The 18,484-nt window shown below is 40.1% G+C and overlaps 1 protein-coding gene across 1 annotated transcript; it reads right to left on the reverse strand.

Moving 5' to 3' along the window:
• Positions 1-211: 211 nt before the first annotated feature.
• Positions 212-16,547, reverse strand: eva1ab (eva-1 homolog A, regulator of programmed cell death b). Its single transcript, XM_086024979.1, has 4 exons — positions 12,111-16,547; positions 4,723-4,891; positions 1,809-2,171; positions 212-1,120 (listed from the first exon to the last, which is right to left on the reverse strand). Exons 2-4 carry the CDS (start codon positions 4,823-4,825, stop codon positions 1,008-1,010), a joined length of 579 nt encoding a protein of 192 aa, XP_085881105.1. The 5' UTR covers positions 4,826-4,891; positions 12,111-16,547; the 3' UTR covers positions 212-1,007.
• Between the last annotated feature and the right edge of the window lie 1,937 nt (positions 16,548-18,484).

The raw sequence follows: 18,484 nt of genomic DNA on the forward strand, positions 1-18,484 counted from the left end.
TGGGAGGAGGCCCCGAGGACAACCCAGGTCACGCTGGAGAGACTGTCGCTCAGCTGTCTTGGGACCACCTCGGGGTCCCCCGGAGGAGCTGGACAAAGAGGCTACGGAGAGATCAATTTGGGCTTCCCTGCTTAAGATGCTGCTCCCGCGACCGACCGTGGATAAGTGGAACAAAATGAATGAATGAATGAATGAATGAAGTGATTGGGCCCAAAGTGATATTTCCACTGCGTTGGCCCTATCATTGACGCAGGTTGCATCATATCAATGAAAGGGTTAAACATCTCTGCTGCAACACCTTTACAATAAACTCACTCACTTTCTTTATGTATGCATCCACTTTATTTGAGGAATGCAACATACAACAGTAAAAGCACCAGAATCAAACCTTCATGTCTATTGTTCCCTTCTTCTTTTCCTTTATTTTCATCTTCCAAAGCATCAAAAAGATGGAATAAGGAACATGTAAGTGTATCCCATAAACAATGAATGAATGAATGAAGTGATTGGGCCCAAAGTGATATTTCCACTGCGTTGGCCCTATCATTGACGCAGGTTGCATCATATCAATGAAAGGGTTAAACATCTCTGCTGCAACACCTTTACAATAAACTCACTCACTTTCTTTATGTATGCATCCACTTTATTTGAGGAATGCAACATACAACAGTAAAAGCACCAGAATCAAACCTTCATGTCTATTGTTCCCTTCTTCTTTTCCTTTATTTTCATCTTCCAAAGCATCAAAAAGATGGAATAAGGAACATGTAAGTGTATCCCATAAACAAACATTCACATTCCTTATGTTTACAAAAGCACCATTTAAATTGTGTTTGAAACACAAAAAATAGTTAGTGAGCGAATGTGTGGACAAATCATGACAGCCACTTTGTCCATTCGTGGTCACACATGTTCACACGTCATCCGTCGCTTTGTGTATCTTGCATTTAAGACCTCCTTCCTTCCGTCCTTCCTTCCATTCATCTTTCAGTGTCTTTCTTCTTTAATCAGTAATATCTGTTGAGGCTCTGAGTGACTGTGCTGATGTCTGGCTGTCCGTTCATCCAGATTTCTCTCAGGATCCTTTCCCGCTCTTCTAGCCGCTGGGTGCGGTCCAGCTCTGATTTCAGACACACACACACACACACACACACGCACCCTCAATGACCATCAATTCACATCAGCATCAAATTATCTTTGACCACCGCAACACATTTCCATTTTTAAGAAGTGTGTCTGTTCCAATCAACCTTGCAAAAAGGAGGGAGAAATAAGCAAAAGAAGGCAGCCTAGCTTAATGCTAACACACAAAGCAAAAGGCCATCCATGGGCTAGCTAATGGAATTGGTGCTGCTGCATTAGAACCCTTTAAACGACAGACATTTGAACACAAACGGTGAGTGCAACACATGTAGACAGATAATAAAACAAGAATCACAGGCATGTATTTTGCATCCTCATGAAAAATTACTAACATTACTGAGGAGCAGTAAACGTCTCCGTCTCTATATTCTGCCTTCTGGTGGCCAAGAAGGCCAGAATGTAAATCGAATGGAAGCAAAAAAATGCAGCAAAAGCTCTTTGTTTATTTAACTATGTAAATACTGTGTGTTTTTATAAAATACAATATGGCAGAGTGTTTTTTTTATTTATACAAAAAACACATTTTAGTTTTTTTTAGGGGGAGACTTGGTCAAATTAATGGCATTTCTAATGTAAAATATGTGCCTTAGCTCAATAAAGTTTGAGACACTCCGAGTAATTAGTAAATCATGCACATATTTTTGGTGAGCGTGTATGTAAGGTACCCTCAGCCGATGTAAACATGCTGGCGTGCAGCAAGGCCCTCTCAAAGCGTCTGCGTCTCCGCGACGACATGTTGGTCGTCTCATCCCAGTCCTCCGATTCGCTGTCCCTGGCCGGCCTAGCGACCTCTGAGGCGACGACGGCCATGTTGTCCGGGTTGGCGTCGACGTGCTGCTGGTGGTGCTGACAAACGTGATGGTGATGATGGCGCCTGTGGCGGTGGGGATGGCGATGGCGAGGGTGTTTACTGTTGCCATAGTGACAGTCAGCGCGACAATGTATCTGGAAGACGACGGCACAGAGTGTGACAAGGAGACCGACAGACACTCCGCCCAGAAACACCAGCGCAGTCCTCTCGGGTTGGTCTGGCAGAGAGAGATCAAACAGACAGAACAACTTTCTTCACGTGTTGTTACTCTGCAGCTCTGATGTTGTTGTTGTTGTTCTTGCAATTTTTTGTCTGTTATTGAAACATACAGTCACTGAGTCACCCAACACATCCTTAGAGACACATTTAAATCAGTGATTCCTAACTACTGTGCCCTGAGAATTCATCAGGTGTGCAGCGGGAAATGATCCAATTTCTCTTAATTGGTCGGACCATTTACAATACTGCTCGGATTACCGGTATTTGCAATAATAATGTGTATCTGATAATCTACAGTAGCTATCTGTGCCAGCAATGTATCGTGACAGGCGGATTATTTCTCTCAGACTAGATGGCAGAAGGTAAAACACAGTATAAATTGCGAGTCTAGCTTTTGCCATTCATACAACAGAATAGTTTTCACTGATAAAACAGGCCCGGATTTCACCGGTGAATTTGCGAGTAAATTGTGACAAGATCATCATTATTCAGTGCTGTTACGATTACTACTGCAATAAGGGCTCTATTTTCGTGACCGGTGTAAATCTGTTGCATCGCAAGGCTGCAAAATACAAGTAATTTCACAGATGAGTGCAGTCCGGTGGATCTGTGGAGGGAGGACTGCGCCACTTGGGGAGTAGTCACAATCGACTTCAATCAAGGCCAGTTAAAGCGGCTACTTTCATTTCCTTTAAATGCCACGTACTACTTCTCAACATTGGGGCAGCACATCTGCATCATGTAGTGGGCACTCAACCTGTGAGTACACACCTATTACCAGAGCTGGGCACTTGACCATTTTTTGCCGGTCCAGCCGCAACCCTGCACCCTTGACCTGGGTACCCTTCCGGCCACGACCCTCCGGCCATATTCATAAATATTGTCGGCCCATTCCGCCCTCCGACCCAAAAAAAAAAAAAAAAAAAAAAAAAAAGCGTCCGTGACGTCGCTGCGGGAGGGACGCTAACGGCAGAGGCTTTTTAAAGATCATTAGCTGGCTAATTTACTATTGTAACCTGCTGTGGACACTCTTCAAATGCGCCAGTAGTACTTACCCAACTGCGTGCTTACTTGAATTGCGAGCCCCGGGATTGGATTTGTGGTATTGTATAATTATTTGGGTTCAACAGACGGCCAGAAGTCGCAGTCAAGTTACTTATTTATTTTGCACACTTCCCCTCCTTCCCGGCCTTCAAAATAAAAGCGTACCTGCAAACCACTATACAATGCAGGTTTGCTATGGCATATTTCCGGAAGTAGGGAACGCCAGAAAAAGTGCATGAACTCCACCTTGGTGTGCTAGCGTCTGAATATACTCGTGGACACAAATTGTTTTAAAACAAATCGGGGGGCGTCGCTTCAAAAAGACAGTGACAACAATGGATATCATGTCTGCTACAACCATGAAGGGACAGAGATGACGAGATGATGCATTTAATTTTATTGCGAAAACGATCTTGAAGGTGGCGGAAGGGGGAACATGGGTGAGTAGCTTGTTTAGTAATGTTTACTTTGCAGCAGCAGCAACGAGCTGCGTGGTGCATCCGTCTCTGTGTGGGAAACTGTATGACATGGCAACATGTGAGACAGCAACGTCAAGCGTGTTTGTATTTCCTTATCGTCACATCACGTTCGTCATCCGTCTGCAGCGTGGGTACCGTTCCGTTGTCTGTCATTCGCCTTTTTTTCCGGGGGTAAAAAAATAGTATATACTATAAGCTGGTATGCCTCTAATTTTAAACAGGCGTCCATCGGCGATTCCGATAACATTTTCACTAGCAACCCCCCCCCCCCACACACACACACACAAGCTCCCCCCTGCCTGTGAAGCCTGTTCACAGCCTGATTCCTCACTCAAATCTGTCCCTCCAAGCAACAACAGCAGCTCACTATTTTCCTCCCCGCGCCCATCGAAGCCTCGCTGCAAAAAATAGACTAATGAAGGACTACTGACGAATGGCGGACTAAATAAAGGTGCTTCCGTCTATGCTTAGTCGGTCTATTTTAAAAGTTTTCCTGTCTTTCGTCAATCGGCAGCAAAACGGGCGTCGGTCAGTGAGGGATAGAAAGAACCGGTCCATCACATAAGAGCGCCCAGCTCTGGCCTATTATTCCACATCAGAATATTTTCCTATTTCTTCTGTAGTTATGTAGCCAAAGGCCAATCAACAATAATTCACATGTACACAATGAACAAGCCTTACTCATTTATAATATTGGGGTTTTTTTTGTATATATTTTTTGCTATTTTACTATTTCCTGATACTTACTTTTTTACTACAAGACATCAGACTTAAAAAAAAAAAAATCTTACTGTTATTGCTGCGACAGGATCCCAGAATTTCCTTTGGGATCAATAACATAACTATCTAACCCAACCTATTCTCTCTTTTTCACATGATTGCACAGACGCTTTCCAGAAACACTACCCTTATTATGCACTTGTGAGACCACATTGAAAAAGACAGCAAAGAGATATACTGTATAGTCACAGAAGATGCACAGTATATTCAAACTAAAGCGCATGTTCTGTACAACATATATCATACCTGTGATGAAGGTGTAAGCTGCCAGTATGTTGCTAAGCAATGCCATCTCCTTGGAGACCACCATCACATCTGTGTTGGCGCTCTCTACGGTCTGACTACTCATCACTTCACAGGGAGTTGATCTTATTGGAATCCTTTTCAGCCCTCGCCGGAATTCTCATACTTATCTCTTCATAACAACAACAAATAACAGAAGACAAAGAGAGAACGTTTTCAAAATATTTTGGAAACACACAATTACAGGACACATTATTGCACACTCAAGTGACTTAAACACCAGCAGAACAATATCATGTTAGATGCATTCTGTAAGGGAAAAGACTCTGACATATCACAGAGCAAGCATTATACAAATCTTAAGGTGGTAAAATTATCCAGACCCTGTACTTAATAAGAAGTACAGATACAAGGAGAAATAATACATTTTTATTACATACAATACCTGTTTTCATGACTTGGCACAATAGAGAAAAAATGCTAGCTTGTATTGGCTAAGTCCTTTATTCTGTCAAAACAATTTATTCCCAAAACTTTGCTAATGCTAACAAAAATGCTAATAATAGCAAAAAGACGAAAAGCAAAAAGTATACATTTTAACAACTGCAATTGATTTTTTATTTTTGAATCTGATTTTGAAGATTGTAAATAAAAAAATTGTTGTGTCTTTTCCACAAGGGGAGCGTGTAGTTTCCACTCAGTATAATGACTGTGGTTTGTTAAAGCGTCTCTGAATCTGCTGTGCTAATGCTTCTTGGTTCTCATTCATTCTTGTCGCTGTTGTGTCTGTTTTTTCCACCTTTTAAGTTCCCAAGATCTCAATCAAAACAGATTGCAATTAAAGTTGACTTTACCTCTCTCTAGTGACATCTTTTTTTATCTTGTGTTGTCAGTCATGAAGGTTGAAAAAATGAACAAGTCTATTTAACAGCGTAAGGAGTAGCATAGACATCCATTTTCAACTGAAGGAAGTAAAAGTAAAACGTCATAACAAAAGCAAAGTACAAATACAGTACCCGAAAAATCTACAGAAGGACAACAACAAAGTATTTGTACATCGTTACTTATTCCCACTAACAGTTATAGAGTTGAAGTTGGAGAGTTGGAAACACTGGCATCCTAAAACCCACTTCATATCTATCACTCTTCATTATCTCATTAAAAGTGGTATACTATACAGTAGACACACTTTCACATGAGAATGCGCCACACACATAATCATATAAACGGCAAGACTACACCAAGCAGTCAAGCTAAACTTAACTGCACTGCGGCAACCTGTTGCCCTTTCATTACAAAAGGGCAAAAATTGACAACCTCTTGTCTCTGTTCCTCATCCATTCAAAAGGACATGTGATCTGTGGATGTGTTTCTGCAGCACACACATGTTCAATTTTTTTGGGGAGCCTTGGTAACATTTACACTTTGAGCATATGGAGAACAGAAGAACAGGTGAGCTAAGTAAAATACTGTCAGCGGTTTTTGCAGTTTTTCTTTCAGTTTTTTTTTTTTTTTGAATAGCTACCAGAAATGGTGAGGGCATGGTCAGTCGGCGTGTTGAATCCTGGGGGTTCTAATCTTGGCTGAGGCCTGTGGGGAGTTTACACAAATTCTCAATATGTGTAAATGTGAGTGTGAATTGTTGTTTGCTTACATGTGACCTGTGATTGGTTACTGACCAGTGTACTATGCCTTTTATCCATAGTCAATTGGGACAGCTCACACATGACCCAAATGAGGACAAGCGCTATGGAAAATGGATGTATTGATACTTGAATTAAAAAAAAATCTAAATTGAGCTGGAATTTCAATTTAAAAAATCAATTGATGAAGAATGTTATGAAATAGTTTGCCTATACAGACATTCTTGACAGTGGGGCTGGGGTAAAAAAGTTGAGTAAGTTGGATCATGGATGAGTTGATCACAAAAATAGGTCAGCACAACATTTTTGTCATGCAGCTTCATTGGCACCATGTTGTGGTAATGTGTTGTGTAATTCATTCGATTACTTGATTATTCGATGGAACAATCAACAGGATAATCGATTCTAAAGAAATTCCATGCGGACAGCCTTACTTGACACACTTTTTCACACTAATGTTCCCCATAGGTTTTAACATTTTTGTGATGAAAACATCATCCCATTTCCCACAAAAATATTACAGTACATGACTTCAAAAGAACTGTGGATTCAATAGAAACGCCACCAAGTAAGAAATAAACGCCTTATGCTAGCAAAACAAGTAAAATATGGACATTTAACTAGGCAGAGCCATAAAAAACAGTGAATTGATTTATTAATCTTTAATTATTGTTGATTAATCATGTCTTGAAGCAATTGTGCACATGACTTGGCTGCTACCAGCAGTGGTGCGGTTGGCACAGTTTCAACTCGTGACAATGACAGCAATTATGGCAAGTTCAGCTATTTTCACACTCTGGGCAGTATCATTTTACACAAGATAACTTTAATCTGAAACAGGACTTCAGAACATTTAGAGAGAGATTCTAAAAATATATTTTTAAAGACAATGAGTCGATTAATTAGTCGATCAAGGAAATTTAGCCAAACATCAAAATCAAATATGTAGCAATGTTTTGACATTCACTTTTGCTCAGAGATGTTTGGAATGATCCCATCTTGCATGAGGGATTCAACCGCATTCGTTATCTATAAAATTACAACAAAACAGGGCTAAACCACATGCATGCATGGACACACACCCACACACACTCCTACGCACGCACACACACAAACACACACGCACATCATAATGAGTGCAACAGTACTTCTGGCCTGCCAAGCTAAATGTAGAGTGAATGGTCAGACAGGAAACACAGGGCTCTTAATATGACTGTTTAGACGTGCAGCCCAGCCACCCATTCATGAAACGTATTCACTTCCGAAACAATAGTTGTGTCATTACTTCTGCAGATGATATTGCTTAGTTATGATTGTCAGAAGTATAAATGAGACAATACCTTTTTTCAATAAACTTTTTTCTCCTTAAAGCGGAAGTCAACCCAAACATATTTTTTTCAAGAATACGTTCCCAGAAGGCGCGCTAGTTGAAACACGGCATTCGGATTAATTTTGCGTTTGTGCAATATAAGTTAAGCAGCAAAATGCACTCATTTTTAGCCATCTCTGGTGGCGGCCATTTTGTCTTCTGTCGACGGAAAATGACATCACAACTACTTACAATGACCAATCACGGCTCAGGTTCAGAAAAAAGGTCAGCCGTGATTGGTCGTTGTGAGCAGTTGTGATGTCATTTTCAGTCGACAGAAGACAAAATGGCTGCCCCCAGAGATGGCTAAAAACAAGTGCATTTTGCTGCTTAACTTATATTGCACAAACACAAAATTAATCAGAATGCCGTGTTTCAACTAGTGGGCCTGCTGGGAACATGTTCTTGAAAAAAATATGTTTGGGTTGACTTCCGCTTTGAAAAGAGCAAACCAAAATAAGAAATGCCTCTTAGTATGATCTAGAGCAGTTGTACTTCTACTGCAAACTACAAGCATTCTTAAATGAATATAGAGTATCTCTGACAGCATCAATCAAATCTGAGCATGATTATTCTTGTGAGGCAGTTTTTGACAGAACTCTTCTATTGGACGTCATTAAGGACTATCAGTGGTGTGCAGTAACTGCGATTCGACCGGCTCGATCCAGTTTGTATGGAGCGCCTTAATGTCAAAAAGAGTCAGAGATGATTCTTTTTTCGCTCAGACCTGTCATATGACATCACATCAAACCGACTGACTTAAAGGTAACGTCGGCATGCACTTGAGAATGAAGAAATAAAGCATCCCTGAGGAATTGAAACCGCTTCAGCCAGCATTATTGCAACACTATCAAAATGTGTGTTGTGCTCCTAAGGAGAGAAATGATGAAACACTCGGAGGTTAGATTGGTTTGATTTCAAGGGGAGAACTTTCATTTTTTTAAAAATTCAAAACGGGTGAACAAATCTACCGTTTATGCCTTTATTGAGTGAATGGGTCTCATTTAGCTGGAAATGAAATAAAAAGGGGCAATAACACTATCATTGGACATATTACGAGTATTAGATCTGCACTGAAAAGAAAAAAAACATTAAGAGAATTAAGACTTAAGAATGAGCTTATTAAAAAAATATTGTTATGTCATGGGAATAAGCCGGGAGTGAAAAAAGTCATAATATTACAAGTAAAAATAGTAAAAATATGTTTTTTTTAGGGGGCGGGGGGAATAAAAGCCATATTTATAAAATTTATTAAACATTAAATTATGATATAAATAAATATCATAATCTTGTGAGAATAGAGTAATACTGTGACAGTCAGACAAATGAGAATCGATCTCATAAATATCCTTGAGAATGGAGCAAAAACGTTGATTTTCCTCAAAGTTGTCCAATAAGATCAGAAATGATAAGAATTTTTCAAATGTAAGAAGAGAAACAATTAATGGCATTTTTCATATTACATTCATACTGTTTAGCAAACGACACTCATTTGCCAATTTCTTGGGTTAACCCGACCAGAGGAAATCCATTCAACCAATAAAGTCCAATTTTGGCCATGCTATGAACCATCTGAGGCTGAACTTACTGTATGCGCAACCGCTGGATGTGTAAAATGTCCGTTTCGGCAGTCGTTAGCACTGCAGGCACATTTATGTGTTACAAGAATGACACGTCAGCCCGGCGTCGTAGCCACGCACACGCACTCACGCACAGACACCATCGGGACTCAAGACGACACAAACATGGACGGCATCCTCGGAGCGATGTCAAATTGGCTGGCTGCCGAGGTGGTTTTGGGATGTTGAGTGTGAGTGCTACAGGACGCGCTTGCCCTTCTCTCCCTGTTCCCTCAGCCCCTCAGAGCCTTTTACATTTGACCATTTAGGTTAGTACTTGTTGGAGCAAAAATGCCACACTGCCTGCAGAAATGGATTCATACGACTATTGAGGCTGAATCTTTTCTGTATTCAAGTTTGGAATAATAGGGGGAAAAAAGCATAAAAGAAGCAGTAAAATGCACATGCGTGCAAGCTGCCGAACATCCCAGTTATGTATGTAGATAATTGTGAGGCACAGGGCCAGCAACCGGCTCATTAATGGATGGCAACAGTGATGGAACTTGTTGACCAGGTACCAACCATCACTCTCTGTACACCATTATGTACACAATTTTCAGCTAACAGGGAAGTCAAGTCAAGATTTTTCTTTTCAATAAAATGTTTTTTGCAGCCGCAGACTCACTAGTCTAAACTTGATATTCGGATTAGTATTGTGTTTATGCTATATGAATTGGGCTGCAAAATACACCCATTTTCATTCATCTCACTGGGTGGCTATTTTGTCAACTGAAAATGACATCACGGTGCCTACAGCTTGCGAATGTTACATGACCAAATGCAGAATACAGGTAAGCTGTGATTGGTTGTTACCTGAGCACTTAGTTTGAAATATTTTTTAATTGTAATGATAACATTTTATTCCGGCAACATTGACTTTGACATTGTTCCCTGCTTCTGGTACTATTATGACCACATTCAGTAAATTTCTAACTTTATTTTGATTAGCGGTGATTGAGTAGCGATACCAGGTATCGGTATTGGGCCGATACCGTCCGAATTTTTCGGTATCGAGTTTCGTAGAGGCTGCCAATACCAGGCACCAATACTTAGGGCAAAGAAAATCTGACATCACGTAAGTCCTCCTCGGCAGTAGCTGGCGCTAAACTGCGGCAGTCTGACAAATTGGCGAATCATCTGTGTCAGAAATAAAAAGTTTTGTTCAAAATGTATGGTAATTGTGTTGGAAATTTTATCCATCAAAAGTACTCGGTATTGGTGAGTACTCAGAGTGAATACTCGTACTAGTATCAGTTTGAAAAAAGTGATATCAAACATCCCTGATTTTCATAATATAATAACTATTGTATTAATACAACTTCATTTTTCAAACTTTTTTTCCCATAATAATAAACCGTGAAAAAAGTCCGATATTTTTCTTATAGTTTTATCAATCATTTCTTGATTTGACACGCAAAAAAATAATGTAGTTATTGTGAATACTTTATTATTGGGGTGTGCATCATTCTAATAAAAGATGATTCAATACATATCTCGATACATTGGGTGAGATACGATTCAAGCATGATTCATTTTAATGTGGAACGATTTGGTTCGGTTCAATTTAGCAGGATTATGATTCAATTCGATATGGTACGGCTCATTTCGAGAGGATATGATACAATGAGTTTCTTGTTGTCGTTTTACAATTTGGATGAACTTGGCAGTAAATTACTGCCAATATGGCATTTCCTTCAAAGATATATCCCTCCTATAAAAGACGATTTGATGCATATCTGGATCTTTTAAACAAAAAACGATTTTCTGAATCAAATCTTTTTTTTTTTTAACGGCCCTTTTGATTCATTTTAAATACTTTGACAGCCTTGTGTTGAACTCGTGGGAGGATGACATAAATGTATTCAAATAACACACAGTTGGAAAAAGTGACTTTTTTTAAATCAGTGACTAAATAGTCTGCTCGTAAAAGACGATTTGATACATATCTCGCTCTTTTAAATAAGGAACGATTTTCCGAATCAAATCATTTTCGTACACCTCTTTTGATTCATTCTAAATATTTTGACAGCCTTGTGTTGAACTGGTAGGAGGATGAGATAAATGTATTCAAATAACACACGGTTGGAAAAAGTGCCCTTTTATTTTTAATCAGTGACAAACTAGTCTGCTCATAATATGAGGATGAATAAATAATGTACTTCTATTTACTACTCTTTGGCAAGGTCAACACCCCTGAACAGTTTGATGACTCAGTGCCTTGCTCACGGGCACCTTAACAGTCTATTTTGGTCCACAGAGGGATTTTGAACCTTGGACCCTCATGACCCCAGGCCAAGTCCTCACGTAGTGAGCTGCAGTTGCCGCAACTAAATAAATTAATAAGCTGAAAAAAAAAACGCTTATGGCTCATGAATTCCATTCTTGTCGTTGTTAATTAAATACAATTAAAATTCACACTGACAAATAGGCTGAGACTTTCCTTGCACCGTCTCCAAAGTGATCTTGTTTGTTTGTGTGTGGCTCAAAGACAATGGGCGTGTGCGTGCGTGTGTGTGCGTGTGGCTCTGCATGTGAAGCTGATGTTAACACAACGTGACATTGGCCTTTCCCTCCTCGGCACCGTTACTCTTTAACGTGACCTGCGGAGCACGAGGGAGACAGCATGCACGCCCAAACACAAACACAGCACGGGAGATGGACGTAATGGGAGCACGGGGTGGGGGCACGGAATCACGGAGCAAGGTGAAAATATCATATTAAACTTGTGAACATTATAAAAGAAGGAGGATTTACACTTACATTTCCGTGCAGCATCTCTCAGCTCCTCTCCTCTTGTTTGCCTGCATGCGTCTGTGCTGCTCCCTTCTCTGTGTTCGGCGCCACTCCTCCCCTTTCCTTTTCCCTGTGTTTCCTTTCTACAAAAAAAAAAAAAAAAAAAAAATCACTGTCATAGACTTTCTCTTTTGGCTCGTTATCAAAAATCATTAATCCATCGTCAACTTCTTCCTTCTTGATACAGGTTCGCAGGTTTAATGTTTTCCAAAATGTGCTCCCCTCCTCTATCGTGTGAGCTGCTTCTCCAGGTTGGTTTGAAGTCAGCGAGGCAGAGGTCAGGCCCTCGAGGGCAGCGCTGTGACATGAGAGACCTCGATGGGGCAAGCAAGTCTCTCTCTCTCTCCCAAATGTCCGCATCCTTTTCCTGTACTGCTTGTGGAGAATATACTGAAGTATAGTATGCACAAGAGGAGGAGGTGGGAGGAGGGGGACAGAAGATGAATACTTAATCGTGTATTTGTGGGGGAAACAATGTATACAGGTTGAAGGGGGTGTCTATGTATACAATTTTAAAAATGATAAAAGTCCCATGAAACACTTATTTTTAAAATCATCTTTGGTGTCCTTTATCAGGTTTGCAACGCCTTTTTTCAAACTATTTTAGTTAAACGCCTTTCACTTTGGAATTGTGGCCAGCCACAGTGCACTCTGAAGAACACGACGTGACGGTCCTCCTGGAAGTAAATATTCCCTCCTTTAAATTTTTTTTTTTTCCCTGAAGTCAACCTCTGTGGTGAGCACTCTGAGGCCAGAATGACCAATGTGTGTCCATGTGCTCATGTTCACACGCAGACCTGATTACACACAATACATACCTAAATTTGTTTCCTTGTTGAGGTGCCCTGATTTAAAACACAAAAACACACCCCCACATACACACTGCAGGTTGTGTTTGCTTCTGTTAAGTGATTTTTTTTTGTGCCGAATCATCAATTTTTCTAAAAATACATTTATATCAGATGTGTGAAATTTTTTATGAGTTGACCTGAGGTAATTGCTGCGCCAAGCCCGACAGCTTTACTCTTTCTCCCAGGACTTTTTTCTCCAGGCACAAAATGGACTTATGCATGCTTAAAAACACTAAGCAATATGCATTGGAATTGACAGGAAAAATAAAATCCAACACAAATGGGTAAGTGAGTGTACAGTGGATATAAAAAAAAAAGTCTACACAGCCCTGTTCTAATGCCAGGTCTTTGTGATAAAAAAAACCCCCCAAAAAAACCAAGATAAATCATTTAAAAAAAAAATTCCATTATTAATATGACCTACTGTATATAACCTGTACAATCTAAATGAAAAAAATTGAGAGGGGAAGTAAAAATAAACAAACTGAGATAATGCAGTTGCACAAGTGTGCACACCCTCTTACAATTGGGATGTGTTGTGAGTTCGCACATAGCTGCCACATTTTAAAGTGCCTGTATTTAACCATAAATAAATTCCTCATTTTATAGTAGACTTCACTTTATCTATTTATTTATTCTGGCAGAATCATAAAGGTTATGCCAACACTAACCGCTATTTCAAACTGTTCATAATTCCCTCAACCTTGATTTAGGACCCCAAGTATCGTGATACCAGAACCACCTGCAGTTAAGGTGTCTTTTGGTCTTTTGGAGCCGTGATGTGTTTGGACAAATATACCATTTGGCCAAAAAGTTCAACCTTGGTTTCATTGGACTGTGACAAACTATCCCAATCAAAAATTTGTGGTAAAATGTGTTATGATCCAAAGCATGGTGGTTGGCAGCATCATGGTTTGGGACTCATTTTCTTCAGCTGGAAGATGGAGGGAAATATGAACAGTTCCAAAGACCAATCAGTGTTACCAGCACAAATCCTTCAGGCTTTTATTTTGGGTTATTCAGAGGCACTTAAAATTGTGACACTCCCATTTAACATGTTTGAATATGAAAAAAAAAACTAATTCTGAACATAGCCGTATTCCATTGAATGGAGTTGTACAGGTCATTGGCCACATTGGTGGTGGAAAAAAAAATTGAAATAATTTCTCATTTTTTGTATCACAAAAACCTGGCATTTCAACAGGGGTGTCGTCTTCTTTTTTTTCCCATCCACTGCAGGTGACACACACACACACACACACACACCCACGCACGCACGCACGCGTGTAAGAGGGCAATCAGTTTTGAAGGCATTTTAATTGGACTCATAAGAATAGCGCATCTGAAGAGTCAATATCAAATCTCAGCACATTTCAATGTCTTTCCACACCAGGCTGCACATAACAGTGCATTCACAATCGTTCCCTGGCCTCTATGTGGAAAAAAATATTTGTTTTATCATCACTGCAGTGAGAAATAAATGTGCCAGAAAAGCTTCGCTCCACACTCCACCTGTCTACGGTACATATTGTAAGCCAGTCATTATGTATGAGACGTTTGTCTTCATATGTAGCTGGAAATAACGCAAGCATGTAGCAACCTGGTAAGTCATGCGGAAGTACGGTTGAACTATCACTTCTTCATGATCACTACTACTGGAACAAAAAGTCTTGTCACACGGCAGGAACATGGGCTGAAGCTCTTTAACATTCATTATGCATCCACCGCTGCACCTTCTCCTGGCTTGGAGTTAAAACACGACGCCCCCTTACATTAGACACACCGCCAGACACCTTAGAACACACAACAGAAGGAAACAGTCACTCATTACTGCATTTCAAATGAGATGACACTATATGTGACGGAGGGGGTCACAGGGGACAGACGCAAAATGCATTGTCAGGCAGATTAAACTACTGCATCACTTTCAACTTAAAACTATCCGTACAAGACCTCCTTTGTTGTTTACCAATCACAAGCATTTGGTGTAAAGTGAAAATCTTGGGGATACCCAAAAGGATATATTGTACACCAACTATATCTGTCTTATCATGCCATTTTCCGCAGTACAAGTAATTTAAATTGAACACAGGGCGACACGGCCGCAAACGAATGAACTGTCTTGCAGCTAGTACTCAAACTGTGCATGTTACATTCGCTTCTAACATTAAATATCTTTTTTAGGAATGAAATCTCAGACTTGTTTATGATGAACAGTTGGGCTGACTGGTGTATTTCAATGTTGGTTCATTTTGATGGTACTTGGAGAGCTAAGTATTTTTTTTTTTTTTTTTTTTTTTAAGGTTGTACTTAAAAAAACAACACAAAACTGAGAACCACGGTCTTAAAAATCTGAAATCTTTATGGTTAAAATGAACTGTTTTGTGCCAACCTATGGCGGGCAGGTTGAGTTTCTCCCCTGGAGGACACCAGAGAACGCCAGTGCAGCGGCGCCTACTTAATAAACAAGTAATGAATAAATAACTAAATAAATAAATATTAACTTTGTTAGATGAATAAAATCGCAGAGGTGTTTCACTAGTCATGTTCTGTATATTTACGGTGTTGTCTGTTGAAACTGCTGAATGGTTGAGAAAAAAAAGGACCTGTGTTTCCCATGAGTTGAACCCGATTAATCAGGCACACTTGTCCTGACATGAACTGCATTCATCAGGTGCTTTGCTCACATGACTTCCCCTAAGGCCCTTAATGGTGAAAATACAGCAACTACTGGGGCTGGGAAAAAGTATCGTGATACTTTTTATGCTGACACCAAGTATCGATAAATTGATGAAGTATCACTGCTTTCCATATCGTCTATGTTTTCCACGTTCTATAACATACTTTTGGAACGTTTGATGTCCTTAAAGTTGAGCTTTGTGAATGGAGTTTTATGAATCGCTCCTAGGAACAGGAGTGGGGATCCGGGATCCTTATCAGATTGGGACAAATATATATATGGTCGCGGAGCATTAATTTCACATATAAATTCTACCGTGAACTTGCAAGGACTTTTGTTTACATAGGCCACCTGTGCTTGTTTTAGGCTTCTGTCCAGGATGTGGCCCCTTTGCCATTATTTAGGTCTGTGTGTGTGTTACATAAGACAGCTGTTCATGTGGTGATAATCAAATCATTCCCATGAATGAGTCAAGTGGAACTCAGGGCCTCTCAGACTGTCACTCTGCCTCTCTGTACTCTGGTTCAGCCCCCATACGTGTTTATTCTTCTTTACTTCCATCTTGCTTCCCAACAACTCTGTAGCCCTTTGCTTCTGCTTTGCTGCATTTTGTCTTAAGTCCATGTTTCACTCACTCACTCACTCACTCACTCACTATCCCTTCTTCCATTTGCTGGGGCTATTTATGTCTCGTTGCAACCGTATACAGTGTGTGAGAAAAACCTACAGAAGATATGAATTATTTAAGAAAATATCAACTAATGTATTTGCACAAATAGACTTCGGAAGTCAAACAAAGAGTACAGTACGGAGTTCAACATTTTCCAGAAGGATATGCCTCAAATGTCAGAGAAAATGAACACGAAACATAATCATGTACGATGATGAGAAATCATGAGACATCAGCTCCGTGAGCACACAAGGATTGTGTTTTTGCGCTTTCTTATCCTTTTTTTTGTGAATCACAGTAAGTTTCCAGTGTTGGCAAAAAGGAAAAGGCTGATGAGGACCACGGAACCAGTATTGGGTGATAATGATTGCTCAGTACATTCATTTGAATTAAATATCTGTTACATGCACAAATTAACTTAAAGAGGGAAGTTAACCCCCCAAAATGCTTTGCAATAATATGTTCTATGCGCCTTCACTAGTCTAAACGAGGAATTCTGATTAATATCGCATTTGTGGAATATTAGTTAAACAGCTAAATCCACCCAGTTTTAGCCATCTCAGGGGAATCTCAGGAACGACCGATGACGGATCACCTGTTTTCTGAAGATGAGCCATTCTTGGTTGTTACCTGAGCCCTGAGTCGACAGCAAATGCCAAAATGGCCGCCCCCTGAGTTGGACAAAAACTGGTAGATTTTACTGCTTAACTCATATTCCACGAACGCAATATTAATCAGAATGCTGTGTTTCAACTAATGCACGTGCATAGAGCATATTGTTAACATTTTTGGGTTGACTTCCTCTTCAACCAAGCAGATGGGGGATGTAAATACAAAACAACCTGCCTTCCAGGTTTTTCAAGATACTAGCCATAATTTGGCCAATAGTTTTGCTTCAACTTAAGTTTTCACAATTCTTCAAAAAGGGGGCTTCGAGCTTTTTATCGCCATTCACAGTGAGTTACCCGTCAAACAAAACAAAACAAAACAAAAAAAGAATTTCCTGTTTAGTATTGAATCAAAACACATAGCTTTGCCTTAGGAAAGTCTCTTTCTTTAAGGCTAACAATGCAAAACGCATAGACAACGATGATGTGGCCAAAAACCGGGACTGTCCCGGTCAAACTGGGACGTCTAGTGACCCTAAACAATGCGTGCAGGCATATATTCTTTATCCTCTGTGAAGAACAGTTAAAATGACTGCGGCTGTATATTGGTAAGTATACCCAGTGATTCTCAACTCATGGGTCTTGACCCAAAAGTGGTTCGCAGACCCTTCTGGGTGGTTCGCGGGGAGTTAGGAAAAAGTTAAATGCATGTGTCCCGATTTTTCCAGTACAATATCAAAGTGTACCAAGTTCCCACATGGAATATTAGATGAATGAAATTAAATGTTACTCAACTGTGCTCTACTCACTAGTTTAACTTGTAAACAAATACAGTGCCGCTAATCTCAGTCTTTGGCTCGCGGACTATCAATATGCTTTTGGCGGTATATTCAAAGCCATTTGAAACAGCGCATAAAAAAGGCAATTTTTAAACAAACAACAAATCCTTTATTTTTCTTAACTTAAAAGTGGGTCACAACACTGAAACATTAAAATGCGGTCCCAGAGGGACGACAGTTGAGAACCACTGGTCTACATCATGCTGCCTTCAGGTGGCCAAGACACGAACACCAGAAGGAGCAGCTAAAATTACCAATTTAATTCAAGTAAAATGTATTCAAAATGTATCACTGCTAATTTTAGTATTAAAACATTTAATTCCGGGGGTTGGGGGGCAAGGCATTTCCATTCATTTAAAAAAGGAAAGGTGATTTAACATACAAGTTGTTTTGGTCTCTCCGAACGAATTACACTCGCACCTCAAGGGCAGGCATGTACAGTATATAGACTATAAGACGGATCCACAAACTGATTGTGCTTGACTTTCAATTCTCAAACTCAATACCTCTTCTTTCTGTATAATTCTATTTCCGTCCTAAAGGAGCATGAGTCACTAATAGTATTTTATCCCCACAGCATTAAAGGCCCCCACTGGGCGCCACAGTAGGTTTACTCCAGCTGATGTTGTGCTGCACAGCTGTGAGACTGTGTATGTGTTTGTCAGCCTCTCTAACAGCCACTGTCAGTGCAGT

Source organism: Filicampus tigris, chromosome 3, assembly GCF_054856515.1.
Source record: "Filicampus tigris isolate MCC_2025a chromosome 3, RoL_Ftig_1.0, whole genome shotgun sequence".
Lineage (NCBI taxonomy): Eukaryota > Metazoa > Chordata > Actinopteri > Syngnathiformes > Syngnathidae > Filicampus > Filicampus tigris.

Excerpts from the sequence above, each read along its gene's own strand:
- eva1ab (XM_086024979.1), bottom strand. The coding sequence starts at position 4,825 with ATGAGTAGTCAGACCGTAGAGAGCGCCAACACAGATGTGATGGTGGTC. Across the intron at positions 2,172-4,722 it reads AGCTTACACCTTCATCACAG|ACCAACCCGAGAGGACTGCG; the intron begins GTATGATATATG and ends TCTCTCTGCCAG. Across the intron at positions 1,121-1,808 it reads CATGTTTACATCGGCTGAGG|AGCTGGACCGCACCCAGCGG; the intron begins GTACCTTACATA and ends GTCTGAAATCAG.